Raw genomic sequence first — 16,877 nt, forward strand, 5'->3', positions numbered from 1 at the left:
GCAAAGAACATTTTGAGCACAGCAAGATCACTTGTACAGGCAGCCCAGACAGGAGAGGAACAGAGATACTCACGTGTACATGACTTGGAGCTTACAGACCAACTGGTATTCCCCAGACAAGTGACTTCCAAAGACGTTCCATCTCCTGCAGCATACCCCGGGTTACATCTGTACGTCACCGTGGTTCCAGCAGGAGAGCTGCTACTCACAGTCCCCATTAACTCAGCAAAAGGGATGCTGGGAGGATGACCACAGTAGCCTAACAATTGGAGACAAAAGCAAACTCAGCTACAGAAGAGTGCCCAGAGGCTCAGCAGGAACGATTGTGAACTGTGCTTTGGAGCACACACTGTTTTAACCTGTTTGAATTGTGGTGTCTGGGATACAGTTTGCATTCAACCCGCTTATATATCACAGTTTGCTTAGCCAGAGACAAGGTGGAGATGGGAGAGCATCTCTGCCTCTCTGATGCTGCTTCAGTGTCCGCCCACCCAACCCGCAGCACCAGCCACAGTGGAGCTCGGAAGCCAAACATCCCCACCAGGCATGAAGGAAGCAAGCCCATCAGGTGCAGAAGGCAGCTTCATCTCTCTTTTCAATGCACTTCTGGACCATTTGTAGTTCACAAATGCATCATTCAGTGCAATTGCTTCAAAATCTAAGTTTGTTTGTACTCACGTTGGTCACACTTTGGCAGAGGTGGATTCCAGGCATTGTCTGCATCACATTTAACTGTATGAGAACCATTCATAAAATAACCAGGAAGACATTCAAAGGTCACTGTATCTCCATATGTGTACTGCTCAACAAAGCCAGTTAACTTCTTCCCATTTTCCACTACTGGATTTTCACATGTCACCACTGGAAGTGAAGACAAATCAGTAAGAATACTTGTTATAAGAAAAAAAAAAAGAGCCCTACAGTGTCTACAGAAGTTTCTCATGTAATTCCTCTGGTGACAACTGCCATCCTTCTGCTCTACAAGAGGCAGGTCCCCAGCATGCCACAGGTACTCCGTGAGCAGAGACACCATTAAAAACTGCATACAGAGCTTCATTTGCAGAAATCCCTGGACGCAGGCAGGGAGAGGACTGCTCTCAAGGACTTCTGAGAATCCCAAACAAATGAATCATGTTCATTTACACTTTGTGGAAGACCAAAAGGAAAATAAGTCTAGTTACTGCTGCCAGGAAGAATGCAGGCACAGCATCTCGGCCCTTTCACATAAGCTGTAGTTTCCCACTTTATCTTTTCAGCTTTACCTTTGGTGGAACGAGGCAGTGTTGCTTATTCTCATTCAATCTAGGTTATTACAGTGGCTTTCTATGTGCTGAAGAATCCATTAAACCAAGCCCTGCTTCTGACTATGACTTCGGAACCACTGCATTAAGTCTGGGAATCATTTTATACTCAAATCAACCTTCTCATATTTGGCAGCTTACCGGAAATAATTCACATGAGAGAGGGGTAAGAAACAAAGCAAAAAGAATAAGGAGAGAAAGAAAACATCTACCTTTGCATTCAGGGGCTGGACCACTCCATATTCCATTGGACTCAGCATCCACTGTACAGTAAATCGTGGAGCTTCCAATGAGAGAAAAACCTTCATCGCACGTGTAAGTTACAGCTAAGCCAAAGGTGTATTCTGTTTGCGTACCGCTGAACTGCCCATTTGCAGTTACAGGAGGTGGTTCACAGGGAATAACTGCATAGGAAAGCGAAGGCAAAAATACAAGAACATTTCCATCAAATATGAAACTGACATCTATCTACTTAAACAGAAAAAAAAACTACTAAGAAAAGCCAAAAAAACAGGTAAGTGGCCCTAAATCAATCATCTTAACCTATAGTATTGAATGCTAATGCTCCTTCAGACTCTGAAGTTTTGTTTAATGGGTGTTAAAACAGCAGAGCAGCAGCCATTGTCCAAGAGGAGACGTTAAAGACGAGTCCTTCTGGATGCACTACGCATGCACTACATGTTGTCTTGCCAAGTAGCCTTGCAACTTCACCAACTGGTGATACCAGTTCCTGCTCTTGCTGAGGAGGAGGCCAGAATACTTCTGATAGACACAGACCATCCAAGCTATCTGCAGCTGACGGCTAGTTGCCTACTGGGTACAAACAATGCCCAAATGAAGAAAACTCTTGAAATTATTTTCCCCTCTGAAAACACATATTTTTGACATTGTCACATCTAAAGCCATCCCAAGCACAGCTCTCGATCAGCAGTTCGGCAGTGCCCGACTGATGAGAAGTGCAACACAAGCAATGTGGGGCCCACACCAGCCTGGCCAAAAGCCAGGAAAAACAACCCCAGAAGCTGCTTGCCCTGCAGATCTGACTCACGAGCTGCTGCCAACATCCACAGATCCTCCTTAGTATTTAATTTTCATTCCCACTTTCGCTGGGAGTGCTTGTCTGGGGGAGAGGTAAAGGGTAATCTCTTTAGAGACTGATGTAATTTGCATCAGGTGCCAGGAAGACAGAACCCATCTGCTGCTCCCAGGACTATGAGGGATACGCAGTAGCCTCAAGAAAGATGTACACAGAACATTTAAGATGTACTTACTCTCGCAGAATGGAACGTTATCCCAAATAACTTCATTGTTACTAAGTATGCATTGCGCAGATGGTTCCCCAACTAATCGGTACCTAAGAAAAGAAAAGATTGAATCTCTTAAAAACTGAAAAAATTTGAAATCCAGAAAACCGTACAGTTTCTTGTAGCATTCTCTGGAGAAGATGAAACCTAGGGGAAAAAGCCTTCCATCCTGTGAAATACAACTTTCTCAGTACCTGAAGAAATGCATTATTTGACACAATTTAAGGAAACTTCATACTTGTAGCAGGTTGGTACAAGCTCACAGGAGGATCCCCATCCTGAGGCTGCGCAGCAGACCCGAACAGGGCTGGGTGTCACTGACATACCCCAGGCCGCTCTCTCCTGTCCCTGTATCACCAGGACACCAAAAGCCTATCAGCTTAGACCCAGGCCACTGGGCTTGTTTTCCCCCCCCCCCTCCTCTTTTGCACAACAGCAAACATCCCTGCAGGGCACCCACTGGGCCTCAGATGGAAAGTGCACCAAGCATTAACCAATGTACAGGAAACACCTGAAACATTGATAATTACTAATATGGAGCGACAAGGAATGAACAAATTTCTTTTCAAAGCAAAGTTGCAAGCAGTTTGCAAAGAACATGATCTCACACCCAGAAAATAACCTCTTCTGGTAATAAGGACAGGAAGGAGCCTGATCCCCAGGGCTGCCTGCTCTGAACACCTCCCACCTGGCCTGTGCTTGCCAAGGAAACGGCCCCCAGGCATTAAAAGAGTCCCCAGGGTCTCCCAGCCTCAGCTCCCTCAACTCACCAGCAACCCGTGCGAACACTTACCCGAAGTTACAAGTGAAATTTATTGTTGCCCCAAACCGGAGGTCGGTTGAGTAGTGAAATTTGCCGTTTTCTATGTCTGGTTCGCGGCACAACTTTCCTGGGGGGGGGGGGGGCAAGTGCTCAGCATTAGCTGTATTTTATTGCATTATAACGAAACGCAGGTGACAGTGCTGCTCAGGACTGTCACGGATCAGGCGACCCTTTCACTCGCACCTGCGCTTCCTCGAGAGCAAGTAGCAGCACTTTCAGAAAAGACACAAATTACACATTAACTTTGGAGGAACTGAAGGTTAAACTCGGCTCAGAACAAATGAAAGAACTCTTAATGAGGCAGGAAACTAATAAAGACATGAGGTTTTGGGGAGGAAAACAACGGAAAGGAGAAGGGGCAGGGAGCACGAGCGCGTTATCACTGTGACGAGGGATGAGTGATCCCGCTGCCCACTCTGTACCTTGGTTTTGCGGAAACCTGCCTCAGCAGACGTGCTGTATCACCAGGTGGTAAAGCAATTAAGTGGGACAGAGATCATCCCCAGGAGATTACGGTGCCTTAGCTCAAAGGGCAACCTCACGTAGACACCCTGGGAAGGTGCTTGCTCTCAGCACCCCCAAACAGAGCACCCCAGGGAGCACCCCCAAGCCTGCACTGAGCCCCAAGAGGGGTCTGGGGTCCACACCCCCTCACCAGGACCCCCTTATAGCTCACAGCAGCCAGCCGGGGCACTCACCAATGCAGAAGTCGGGGTCCGATGCCCAGGTGGAGTTGGGGAGGCAGGTGACCAGGGGGGACTTGCTGCTGACCCCCATGTACCCAGGGCGACACTTGTAGCGCACCCAGGACCCGACGGGGTACGAATTGTTGGTGGGGCCGCTGGGCTCGGCGAAGGAGAACCTCGGCAGGAGAACGCCCTGGCAGTCACCTGGGGAGGGACAGGGAGGTAGCGGGGGACAAGCCGAGGAGAGCCCTCACCTGCAGCCCCCCACATCCAGCCCCAGACCCCCGGCAGCCCCAGCCCCGCTCACCCCAGGCTCCGGGCAGCGCCAGCAGCACGGCGCAGAGCCACAGCAGCCCCATGCCGGTGTCGGTGCCCGTTCCCATCCCGGTGCCGGTGCCCCGGTGCCGGTGCCCGTCGGAGTGATGCGCAGCGCACCCCGCCGGCACGGCCCTTTCCGGGGCGGGCGGGCGGGCAGACGCCGGGCCGGGCTTGGGCGAATTTTCCGGTTTCGTAGGAAAATGAAGGGCTTGGCTGAGCCCGGCCCCGGCGCCTAGGGAGCCTTCGCCCTTCTTCCGTGGGTGAACAAGAAGGGTGCGTGCGGGGCCGTTTGCGGGAGCCCCCGCCCCCCCGAGCGGCTCCGCCCCCTCCCCCGGGGGCGTCTCCTGCGGTACCCTCGCTAAATGCGTCCCCGCGTCAATGGCAAACAAAAACAAGCACACGAGGGCACTGGGCACGGCCTCCTCTCCCGCACAGCCTCCTCCCCTCCTCCCTCCCTGCTTCCCCGCCGCAGTTCCTGGGAAGCGCCGCGCCTCTGCCCCGGGCACAGCTCAGCCATCGCCCCCGCAATTCCCCCCGCAATCGCCCCGCAATCAGTCACCCCCGCAATCCACCCCCGCAATCCATCGCCCCAGCCCAGCCCTCGCTCCCGGGCAGATAAGGAGATCGCGGCGCCATTTACAGCGCTCTGCGAGGAGGTTTGATTAAGAACTACGAATGAGGAAGCATCCCAGTACGCCAGTCTCACTTATTCTGCGTGCCTTTTATTTACAAAACGGTTTTGCTATAAATACTGGAGTTGTCAAACTCTTGTCTGCATGCCAGGAAATGAACCTTAGCAAAAAAGTAGTTTAAAAAAATAGAAGTGGATCTTCGGAGGATGTGCAAACAGGGCGTTTTCTATAGAATCATTTTCCTAGTGGAAAGAAACGTTTATTGAATGTTAAAAGCCTCACTTTAAGAACTGCAAAAATGGTTTCGGTACTAAAAAAAACATGTAGGCACTAAAATGACAGGGAGTTGAATTCGAAGTAGATTTGATTCTCCTGCTGCTTCACATAGTAATTCTTGATTATGAAGTAAGAAACTTGATTTCATATTGCCTTACTGCACGCAAAACTTCATCACTGACGGTGTCAGGAGCTAGCAGGAACTGTCCCTTCTCACGGACCAGTTTTACACTCCTGGCAGGATGGTCCCTGTTCTTCATCTCCTGCATTTGTAGGATTTGGCTTATATGTCCTGAAGACATGGAAAAGAAGGAAGATAATCTATGGAATAAGCAACAATTTAACAACACAGAAATAATAGTACTAAGCCACACAAATATATATCGAATGTTATTACCATCACTCAGAGCTTAAAAGGAAGCACCCAGTTAGGAAAAAGCCAACGATGGCCAAGGAATGCTGAGCAGCAGCTCGGCTCACTTACCCTTTTTGCTTTACACCACACTTCTTGATGGTCCAGATTAGAATTACAGCAACTCCTTGGGAAGCAAGCAAACAAACAGGCAAAAAGAAAAAATGAACAGCAAATTTGGTATGTAACGTAAGTGAAATACAGCAGTTTGGTAAGAGACTGACAGCAAAATTCACTGCTCTGTGGCAGCCTGTCCCCACCTAGAGGCTCTTTCTCAGCCAGAACAATGCAAAATCCCTCATGTGTTCTGAAAAATGAGCCCAGAAACCACCAAGTGTAGCACCATGCTGACCTTTCTCAAAAGTATGATCCTCATGTATCTGGTACTTTTATAGACAGCCTGCTGTTTATTTTGTGTTTTAGACATACCGTTTTTAGTACTCAATCTCTTTTGCAGCATGGATGTTCCAAGTTTCATTAATCTCTTATATTTCAAAGTCTGCCAAAGCCTTTTAAACCAATTTCATCAATTAAGGAGTGCCAGGATGTACATTTTTTGGTTGGCTTCTTACATCAGCCTCTTTGGCTTCTTTCATTTCATCCTCAATTAACGTAATGTTTTCTACCAAGACAAAGACAATTCATCCATAATGCTTGTGGTGCTGCTGCATTATCCAACAGCAGGGAAACCCAGGAATCCTGTCCGGAGACACTCAGCATGAGGAGTTTTCAAATGAAGAGGCCAACAGCACTGCCTCCAGATGTTTAGCAGTAAATAACAGCTTTGCATTAGGAAAGTATATTTTCAATTGTAAATTACTCACCAATGATGCAAGGGATGATGACAAGTGCTGGAGAAGAAAATAATGAAACTGGTATTAAAAAAATTGAAACCAATGATGCTGATAAACAAAGAGGAAAACTCGATCTACGCTTGCACAACAGTGTTATTCAAATCCAGCTAACCATAGCACTGCTGAGAAGCAATCTAAAGCAATCATCGTCAATTACTAAACACGTTGTGATGCGCTTCTTGAGCCCCTCATCCCATCTTTTCCCACTGACAGAGCTGAGGTCCGTTGCTCCAAGCTGTTCCCCCCCCAGCAACATCCAAACACAGCCAAGGTAACATCAGCGGTTTCTGCTGAGATGCTCGGATGCACAGAGGGAGATTCAAGCACCAAAACCCCGCCCTGTATCAGGTCAGCTGGGGAGCGCAGAGAAAAGGAGATCAGGCCACCAAGCTAACCTGTGCAAACCCCTCAGAAACTGGGGGATGGGCCCGCCAAAAGGATTGAGGAAGACACAATGAGAGCAGAAAACCAACAGTGCGTGGAGTCAGGGCTGCCCATCGCGGGTGCGATTTGAGCAACTACAGGGGCCACAAGGCAGGAAGCCTTTCCTGAGCTCTTACGTAGGATGTAGCGATACTCTGGTGTCTTCTCTTCCAACGGTTTGGTTGCGTCTGTCACTGCTGTAGTGCCAACAGTAGAGGACGAAGCTAAAGGAGAAACAGTCACAATTTTATTTTACATAATATTCCATTTATATAAAATGTATGTAAGACTTCAGCGAGGTGTAAACGTAGCATGGGCAGGTGGCCTCTGATCAGCACACCGGTGGCTCCGGCAGCGAGAGCTGCACAAGAGGCACGCGGGAACCCCTCGGTGATGCTGCAAGTCACCGACAGAGGGGAGTCCCCATTCCTCTCTGTTTTATTGCTCATTTTTTGTTAATCATTAAAAATAAATCCATCTATCCATCAGCTTTTCAGTTACTGATACACTACAAACACTGTGTATTGTAGTTCTGTTTCTCGTGAAGGGAAAATACAAAACCCTGCACGACTGCACTCACGTTGCTCTTCAGTGGAGCTCGGCACCTCACAATGCCCTACGCACATGTTGCTCTGCTGGAAGCAAACCCTAAGGGAGTTCCTGTCCAGACAGTGGTCTCCCTGGTCTGAGAGATGGGAATTTGGACTAAGTGCAGAGCCAGGAGAACCGCTGGAGAGCAGGAGGAGCATCCTCCAGCAGTGCTCACCCCTGCACTTGGGAAGTGCCCTGCAGGAGGCACCACCAATGCTGTTTAGGTATGCCCTACATTTTTACTCCAGGTGTCTACTTTCCGTATGTATTCACCTGACTTAATTCGCTACAATCAACACAGAGTTCAGTGGTTTTTAATAGGACTATTTGGTGTTTCCAGTCAAGCCCTGGATAAGCTCACTTACCCTGGATACGCTGACAAGTTGGAAGCTGAGTCCAGGCAACTCCATCTCCCTCTAGGTAACACCGGATGAAAGCTGGTCCCACTGTTAGCATGTACCTAAGGTGCAAAAGGCACATCCCCAGCTCAGTCTGCTGTCACCAGCCAAGAACTTGTCACTCCAGAGGGGTGCCACGGACTCGACAGGCAGAGTCCCATGTCCCGTGCCACATGCCAGGGCCCTGGCCAGGCAGCACGGCAGCCTGCTTCCACTCACCCATCGTCACAAATAACATCTGCCTTTGTGCCGAACAGGTGATCTGTTGTAACAACTGTACCATGTTCTGGATTTTCTGGAGTACCACAAGATTTCCCTAAAAAAGAAGATTGTCCTTAGGAAGCTACAAGGCCAGGAAAACAAACAAGCCAACCACTGACATGCTTTTCACAACAGTATGGCAATGTCAAACTGGGCATCTGATGATATTTCATGCTAAACATCATTGAAAAAAAACAACATTCTAGAATACAAATCCGAGATGGAACTCCAAACGCAGTGCTAAGGATGTGGCTGTAGGATGCTGGAGAAAAATGAACCGATGCAGGGACACTCACTTTGACATAACTTGGGAACCTCTGACCACGTTAAATTTTCATGACAAGTGCTGGTAGGAAGCTCGTCAGTGCTATTCTCATAGCCTGGGTTACAAACGTAGTTCACCGTGATACCAACAGCATAAAAATTCTTGAATTCATCTTCCTGTGATACTCTTGCGAAACTCACACGAGGTGGGCTGTAACAGCTACCTAGTGATAACAAGGACAATTGAAATGTACAGTTCCAGAGCAAAACAGTATTTTGCACTCAGATATGTATAACCATAAATACAAGTCGTAATACACAAGCCTCCCTCACAATACTAATACTATAAATATTTTTAATAAGATGATTTATAATTTCTATACTTTTAATAGAAGGGATTTCTGATGTTAAACGTTGCCCTCCTAGAACTGCTCCCGAGGTGAGCGCTATCTGCCTGGCCACTTCCACAGCCCAAGTGTGTGATGTGGGAGGTGCAGCCAGCTCTCTCTGGAGAGGTCTGCAAATTTCCCAAGCGAAACCTTCCCATGTAGCTAACTCCTGGGTCCTTCAAATTCAGCCCCAAGCTGTGCCAGTGCCCCTCTGCTGTTCTTTGCCTCGCTGCTGCGCTTCCCCAAGGAATGTATCGGGTTTTATTAACACACAGGCACCAGCACGCGGCTCCAAGGGACTCAGCCACGTCAGGAAGAAGGGACAGTGAAAGGTTCTCTGACAAACAACTTGCTCATGCCTCACCCCTGATGAGGAAGCCCCCCGAACAGCAATTGCTAAAGCAGCAAATGCTTTCGCAAGCAGCCCGCATCTCCGAGCAACTTCAGAGAAAGTGCACTACTTACGATTGCAAAACTCCGGGAGGACGGACCAGAGGGCGTTCTCCAGGCACTGTATTGTGTCTGACTTCAAGGGGAGCTTAGCAAAGCCTTGAACGCACCGGTATGTTATTTTGGAGCCGATGGGGAAGCTTTGGTTATCTTTGGAGTCCTCTGGAGGCTCTGCCCCGGGTAGCTGGGGCAACGGCCCGCAGTCCCCTGCAACAAAACGAAGTGATTCAGGAGGGTCCTGCTGCCTTCGTTAGCAACCTGGCAGGGCACAGCGCAAAGGCAAACACAACGGGCAGACATACAGCTACAGGTACAGACGCACAGACGGGTACAGGCACAGGGACACGGACAGACACAGACAGACACGGGTACAGACAGGTCGACACGGTTACAGGCAGATAAGGGTACAGGCAGACAGACATGGGTACAGACACACAGCTACAGTCAGACACAGACATACAGACGCAGACACACTGGTACACACAGACAGACACACAGACACAAAACCCCAGGTACAGACAGACACTCAGACACCCCTGGCATGCCCCCCCCCGCCCTCCCCAAGCCAGAGCTCACCGCGGGCCGCAGGCACCAGCACCACCAGCACCACCAGCAGCGAGCAGCACCGCCCGGAGCCCATCGCTGCCGAGGGGCGCCCGGCTCCGGCCCCTCCCGGCCCCGGGGTGCTGCTGGGGGCTCCTCGCCTCCGCCCCGGGGGGGCCGGGACCGCCCCGGGGCGGGCAGCGCTCGCCCACCGCCACGCGTGGGCAGGCGGGGGAGGGGGGTGGGTGGACGCCCGGGTGCGGTTTGCTCGCCTGGAAGCTAAATGGGTTCCCCCCCCGCCGCGAGGCTCCCTCAGCACCAGGAGCCCCCACGTCAGCCCCTGTGCACCTTCCAGTAAGGGCACAGCTCTTCCCGCAGCTATCGCCTCCCCAATGGGGAGAAAAAATAACATACACACACAAAACCAAACCAAACCAAACCAAACCAACCAACCAAGGAAAAAAAAAAAAAAAAAGTGCAGCCTGCGGGCTTTGTCAGTTGGGAGCCTGCAGCGTGCCCCGGAGCCAGGAGGGACAGGGCAGGATCTGATGTCCCTACCCCCAGTGGGTGCCCCCAGCCCTTGCTAGCAGTCTTCAGCCCAAGGCTGCTGCCGGGAGCATGGAGCAGTGCAGTGGTGGCACCTGCCCCTGCCAGCATCCCTGCACCCCCTTCAGAAGGGCACCCGCCTGTCCCTGGGGAGAGACCTCCGTGAAGACATCCATGCAAGGAGAGGGGGCTTTCCTCCAGCCCGAGGGGTGCACGGGGGACCAGAGGGCTGTAAATCACCCACACTGGAAGTCACTAATTGGGCCGCTTCAATTAATGCCTATGCAAAAAAACCAGCAGAGCAGGGATGCCAGCATTCCCACTGCAACTCTCCCAGTTAAACACAAGCCCCTTCACGTGAGGCACTGCCAGGGATGGGAGCTGTTTGCCCCGGCTCGGTGTGGGGAGTGAAAGTGGAGCTGCTTTGGGACTCCTGCCCAGGCCCTGCCTGCAGGGCTTGAGGGAAAAGCGGATGGCAATGTGCACGGAGCTCTTTGCTGCCTGTCCCCAGCTGCTGGCAGCGCTGCCAGAGAGGGGCCGGTGTCACCCAGCCCAGGGCAGGGCAGCCAGCACCTTCCTGCCTCTCTCTGCCCTTCTCATCCAGGAAGCAGTAGTGTTTTCACTGAGCATCTTGGTTATCTTTCATTATCTTTTCTTTCTTTTTCACTTTATTACTCTTCTCAATGCAATTTAAGCTCCGTCAAAGGCATTTGCGATGAGGCCAAGAGGTGTTTTCTTAAGGGAGGAGTCAAGCAGCCGAATTGCAGGTGCCTTTGCAATACATGCTTGTGAGTGTGTTGACATTATATGGAGATGACTTGGCCACTGGTCACCTGCGGTGTGAATGGGAACGGTGGGTGTAAAATGTAAAAGGGTGTTGCCAACAGGAAAAAATGCTTTAAATGCTGGGAATTCTCTCATAACAGATTACAGCAGTGACCTCAGTGCAAGATAAAGTGTTAAGAAGTATTTGGCAAAGAGTTGCTATCTCAGACAGACTCCCCGGGGAGCAGCCTGGCTCACGCACACATCAGAAGCACAAACCACTGCAGTTTTGACTCAGAAAAATGCCCCTTGCTCACAGAGTTCAGATCAACCCCTTGAACCAGCTGTGTTCCTACCTGAGGCCATGCCCGCGTCCAGCAGAAGCAGGAGGAGCCTGTCCCTGCTGAGACCAGGCTCACACCAGCCCTGTCCCTCTGCAGCTCTGCCTCGTGCAGCCACGGCGCCTGGCCGAGCATCGGAATCTCCCAGGCAGGAGCTGCCCCAGGCGCACACACAGATGGCAGCTGAGCCCTGCGATAGCAGAACGACCTCTGCTCAGCTGCAGCCAGCTTGCTTTATCTTGCTCTGACATCCCCTCCCCATAGGACAGAAATCAGGCCAAGCAGATGGCAAAGGCCGAAGTGAAAGCACTCAATGGTGAGCACGGCTGCTGCTGCGCCACGCATCGATGCTGTCGGAGGCTGAAGCACGACCAGGCTCTGGCTGGAACGACACGAGGCTTCCAGCAGAACCAGCCAGCAAAAGCATGTGTGGGACTGCAAGCACCACTCCTGGCCTCCCACATCAGCATCCCCTCTGCCCCTGCTCCCCCAGGGCCAGGGTAGCCGGGCTCCTCGCCACGGCTCTCTGGAGCCCCACAGGGCTCAGGTCTGGGGCTGGCAGGTGGGGTTCAGACAGGTGCACATCCCTCCAGACCGCTCACCTTTCTTTTTCAGACCACCTGCTGGAAGTGCTCATATCCCCAAGTGCTACTGCATGGAGTGTTTTTCTTTCTTTTTTTTTTTTTTTAAACTAAACTTGCATGAGAGGTCATTTAGAAAATAAATATGGAAGAGTGCTTATAAGGAACCAATTTAACAGCAAACCTGAATAAAGTCACATTGTTGATACCCCTAAAAGCCAATACCTTCCTAAATAGAGCATAGGATGTAGAAAAGGAGCAGGAGGCAGTTGAATTCACAGGCGATCCTTTGGAAACAATTGCCGTTTATTATTAACTGTAAATAAAGACTCAGGAAGCCACCTAAATATAAGGCAACTAATGTACTGTATAGACTGAAGATAATAGTCAACTAACAACATAAAACTGACAATTCTGGTGTCTTTGTTGCAGTATGACAACACTTGAGAGCACATTTAACAGCTGTATGCATCCCTACACAGCCAACCTGCTGAGCCTGCAGCAGTGCTGAGCTGCACACCCTTTGTGGCTATTGCCTTACATGTAGTCCTAAGAGAAATACCAGCAGCAAAGAACCAATATTTATGTTTGAGACAAAAAGGCTCTTGCTAAAGAAAGCGCTAACAGTACTGAAGATCTAAAGATCAACATTCAGTTTAATGAGTCAAGATTTCCTAACAGAAATGAGCACACAGCTTTGTAGGACAAGGAGGTCAGGATTTCTGTTTCGGCAGAACCCTGCTGACAGCTAGCAGGGGCGTATCTGCAGCAGAACCACTGCTACAGCCACAAAATCCTGGGAGTTAAGGCAGCAACTCAGCCCAGCAGAGATGTTTGGGTCTCCTTTACAACCTATCTCGGGTGTTTCTGTGTTTATGGTGATTGCTCTGGCAGCAGGGCTGTGCTGCTAGTGAGAAAGGAAATATGCGGTTGTGGAAACTCGTACTGTAACCAGTTGTGACACTGCGGAACTGTGAGCAAAATTCTGCAGAAAGCTTGAAGGGTTTTGGAAAATAACACAGCCTCGCCCCGAGCCTGAGCAACATCTGGTCAGATCAGAAGGGATCCCTAACTGGAGTTGTGATATTAGAAGGAAACTAGCAAAAGAGAAAAACTCAGATGGGAAAAGCAGCTATGGGAATTGACCAACTGTTGTACAAGCAATTTTCATTCAGTTTCTTGGAACGTTAAAACATATCACAATTTAGAAAAACACGTTTTGTACGCGTACCTAGGACATGTCTGAAATAGCTTATTCTTTGTTTTAAACCAAAGTGAAAGAGTCCGAATGAGTACAACCACTGCAGCAGGCACTCTAAGAACATGGTGAAGGGTTTGCATGGCTTGCACTTAACAGGGTTATTTTCTTTCGAAACAAAAACAATATATTTAGATAGTGGGATCCCACTGAACTGCCTGCGGTTTATGTCTGCAGTGAGGCATCAGGAAGAGCAGCATGAGAAAGTTGTCTTTGCAACCATGCAAATAAGGTGCAAACGCCTCCTGGCAGGGGATTTCTTCCCTGGGAGTCCCTTTGTCACGGTGTCACCGAAGGAGAGAAGCCACATCCCACAAAGTGCTCCAAAGCTGCAGGTTAATCTTTCTGTGCTCATGCCATCGTGCTTCCCATGGGCCATGTGCGCAGCCTGAGGGAAGGAAACGCTCACATGAAGGCTGGCCTGGCTGGAGGTGCAAGGAGAGTTGAGCTTTCTGCCTGGCGATTCTCGCCCAGAACATTAAAGAACACCGAAGCCACCTTTGGAAAGGCCCAAGCTATTCCCTCCCTCAAACATCAGAAGCTGTTCGCAGGCTGTGTGCCACTTTCCCTGTCTCACCACTTGCTCCTGCCTGCTGGCACCGACAGGCTGACTCCATAGGGCTCCTATTTTGGGGCGGGAGGGCCGAGTTCCTGAAGCACAATGCAAAGCAGTGTTTCCCACACTGCAGCCAGTTTTAGAGCGTATGCCAAGCTGCTGCTTTTACACAATCTCCTGTAGAAGTGCCAAGAATGACAAAACAGTAGAAAAAAAGGAAAACCAACAGGAAGAGGTTTTTAGATCTCTCTTCCCTCTGAAGGCATATGATAGAGCAATGTAGACATTTTTAGGAAATAAACAGGACAAAGTTTGCCCCTTTCCTTCCTTGTTGCATTATTTAGGATGCTTTCAGCCTTTGTTTGTTACTACCAAGGGCCCAGTGCCCCCATACTTCCTCTCTGTTAAGGGCTCTGAAGCCCTTCTTTGGAGCCCTGTCCATGCACTGATACCACTGCAATTTCATTTCTGCACATACATCTGCGAGCGCCCAGCCATGCAGCCCAGTTCCCCGCGATAGCCTGGTAGGTCGGCTTCTCTGACTCCCTGTTTAGCAGTCTAGGCAAATACACCGAGTTTTTGGTCAAAGCTAGACACCAGCCTGGTGATGCTAAAAGGATGGAGCAGCACTGTGTGGAAAAAAAACCAAACACCTTTGGGAAATGACACAGCAAGGGGCAGATCCCTCCTGGCCATGCTGTGCTGGCACAGGGGCATTTCCACACCCAGGCTTCTCCGACCGCCTCGCCACGTTCCTGTAGCAGCCCCAGCGTGCGTGGGGCCATGCACAAAATCCCCACAATGGGGGACAGATTTTGCTTTTGTGACCCCAGAGACACGGCTCAAGGACGGTCCAAGTTCACACCCGAGAAAGGCTTCTCATCGCATCTCCGGCTGTGCAGGAAACCTTCCAGTGGGCAGTATGTCTGTGTCATTCCCAGTTCTATGCTCACGGCTCCCACCCTGACACTGCTTCCAACACAGCCGACACTCACCCTTTTTACAGGTAAAACACTCCTTTGCAACGAATGGGAAATCTGTGGTAGCAGCACTTCTGCCACGTCCGGGTTCTCCTGGCTGCCCACGACCGTGCTGGCGTGGAACAAGGTAAGCGTTAGCTGGCTGCCTCATGCGGCCCTGACGGGGACAGAAAACCCAGCTCTCCTAAGGCTACACGGTATAGCACTGCTGGTTTTCAATATGACAAAAAACGGGTCGAGCAAAATCTCTAACAACAGCAGGGCAAGGAAACAACAGACACATGAGAATACATCGCAAACAAAACAAAGCTTCTTTAAGAGAAGAAGGTCAGTGCACTCAAACCCGAACTTTGAACCTGGTGCCCAACCAGTAAAACTACAAATTACCCAAAGAAAACTTAAAGAAGACAACAAGATGACAAATAAAACACTCACTTCCACAAAGTGCTGCAACTTTAGACCACTTTACACTTTCAAAGCAGCCAGCTTGGGGGAGAATGCCAGAGATCCCCATGTACTTTGGAGGACACAGAGGTCCTCGGCTGGTTCCAGGAGAGTAGTAGCTTTGGGTTTTGTAAAAAGGCACAACAAATCTGAATGCTGAGGTAGCACAGCTCCCTACCACGGAAGAGAAACATAGGAAAGAGTGAAAGCTCCAGACACGGAATTGGAAATAAACCCTGAGCCCTATGAATGAGCTCCCCCGAACTCCTGACGAGTCTCAGGAGATGTGCTGGACTCACCTCGTGGCCTGGAGAAGGAAGAAGAATGGGAGAAGGAGTTGCTGCTTTGGAGCAACTCTTTATAAAGGGTGATTTTCATTTCCTTTGTGAAAACCCTTTTATCTGTTTGGATGCCATTTCCCTTGAAATCTGAAAAGAATGAAGATCACAGTATGAAACTCCTTGAATGGCTTTTTCATAGAAAGATCATAAAGGGACAAGTTACGTCTGGAAATGTGGGGCTTAATTCAATGCAGAGTCATTTCAACTCACTTTGGGGAGGAGTGCTCCTTTCCACTTCTTTTGCTCCAAGTTTGACAAATTTGCTTTTCTCTGTAGTAAAAAGAATAAGTATTGGTAAAAGCTCTCCATTTCAGGCAGTTCACTCCCTACTCACTTAGCAGCATTGCATTTTTTCTTTTTCAAATTGCAGTACGACTCCCACTTGACACATCTTATACTAAGCAATCACAGTATGTTTAGCTGGTGCATACTAAATACTGAACTCATATTACAAGTCCTAAACTCCAGGGAAAGTCACCTTTACATTTAGGCGCTGCTCCACTCCAGACTCCATTTGTTTTGTCTGTACTTGTACAGTGGATGCTCGCTTTTCCAATGAGTTGGAAGCCAGGGTCACAGCTGTAAGTCACTGTTGAGTTGTAAGCAAGTTTTTCTACACCTTCACCATTGTGCTTACCATTGCTAATTGGAGGAGGTGAAGAGCAGGTAATTACTGCATGAAAGAAGGTCGACATGAGTATTGCTAAAAGCCTCAGTAACGATGAAAATGCAAAATGTTTCTTAAGAGTTCACCTAAGATTTTTGAAGAGAATAAGCCTTTTGGACAAGTGAAGATGGGTCACTAGCACTACCTTCTGTTCTGATCATCTCTTTTGTTTCTGAAGTGTTTCTCCTGCCAGTTCCTTCTCCCTCTCTCTTCCCGTGTCACAGAAATAAACAGGCAGCTTGTCATGGGCTAGAGCCCTAGAAATCTCATCCCATCACCCTCACTGCTAATCGTAGCTCATGAGAAAATATTTTGATTTTGTGGGAACAAAACTGCTGAAATGCAGTGTCAGCAGCAAAATGGATATATCTCAGCTGCAGTGTGGGTGACAGATCTGCCACATAATATAAAGACAAACAAACCCTCCGTGAAGGCAGGCTTGTACTAGACCTCAGCATGCAGGATCTACTGAA

At 49.4% G+C, this 16,877-nt stretch overlaps 1 protein-coding gene across 1 annotated transcript in view; it reads right to left on the reverse strand.

Annotated features, from left to right (window-relative positions):
• The window catches only part of CR1 (complement C3b/C4b receptor 1 (Knops blood group)), a 68,762-nt gene that overhangs the window by 31,621 nt on the left and 20,264 nt on the right, over positions 1–16,877 (reverse strand). Inside the window, exons 20-37 of the mRNA XM_040535431.1 lie at positions 16,216–16,410; positions 15,948–16,007; positions 15,696–15,824; positions 9,398–9,589; positions 8,576–8,767; positions 8,238–8,334; positions 7,986–8,080; positions 7,167–7,253; positions 6,577–6,603; positions 5,825–5,879; positions 5,562–5,632; positions 4,422–4,940; positions 4,127–4,318; positions 3,399–3,495; positions 2,573–2,655; positions 1,514–1,705; positions 679–861; positions 74–259 (exon numbers count right to left, since the gene is read on the reverse strand). Coding sequence (XP_040391365.1) covers positions 74–259; positions 679–861; positions 1,514–1,705; positions 2,573–2,655; positions 3,399–3,495; positions 4,127–4,318; positions 4,422–4,940; positions 5,562–5,632; positions 5,825–5,879; positions 6,577–6,603; positions 7,167–7,253; positions 7,986–8,080; positions 8,238–8,334; positions 8,576–8,767; positions 9,398–9,589; positions 15,696–15,824; positions 15,948–16,007; positions 16,216–16,410 — 2,652 coding nt within the window. The remainder of the gene's footprint in view (positions 1–73; positions 260–678; positions 862–1,513; positions 1,706–2,572; positions 2,656–3,398; positions 3,496–4,126; positions 4,319–4,421; positions 4,941–5,561; positions 5,633–5,824; positions 5,880–6,576; positions 6,604–7,166; positions 7,254–7,985; positions 8,081–8,237; positions 8,335–8,575; positions 8,768–9,397; positions 9,590–15,695; positions 15,825–15,947; positions 16,008–16,215; positions 16,411–16,877) is intronic.

The sequence above is a fragment of the Cygnus olor genome, chromosome 24 (genome assembly GCF_009769625.2).
Source record: "Cygnus olor isolate bCygOlo1 chromosome 24, bCygOlo1.pri.v2, whole genome shotgun sequence".
In the NCBI taxonomy this organism is placed as follows: Eukaryota; Metazoa; Chordata; class Aves; order Anseriformes; family Anatidae; genus Cygnus; species Cygnus olor.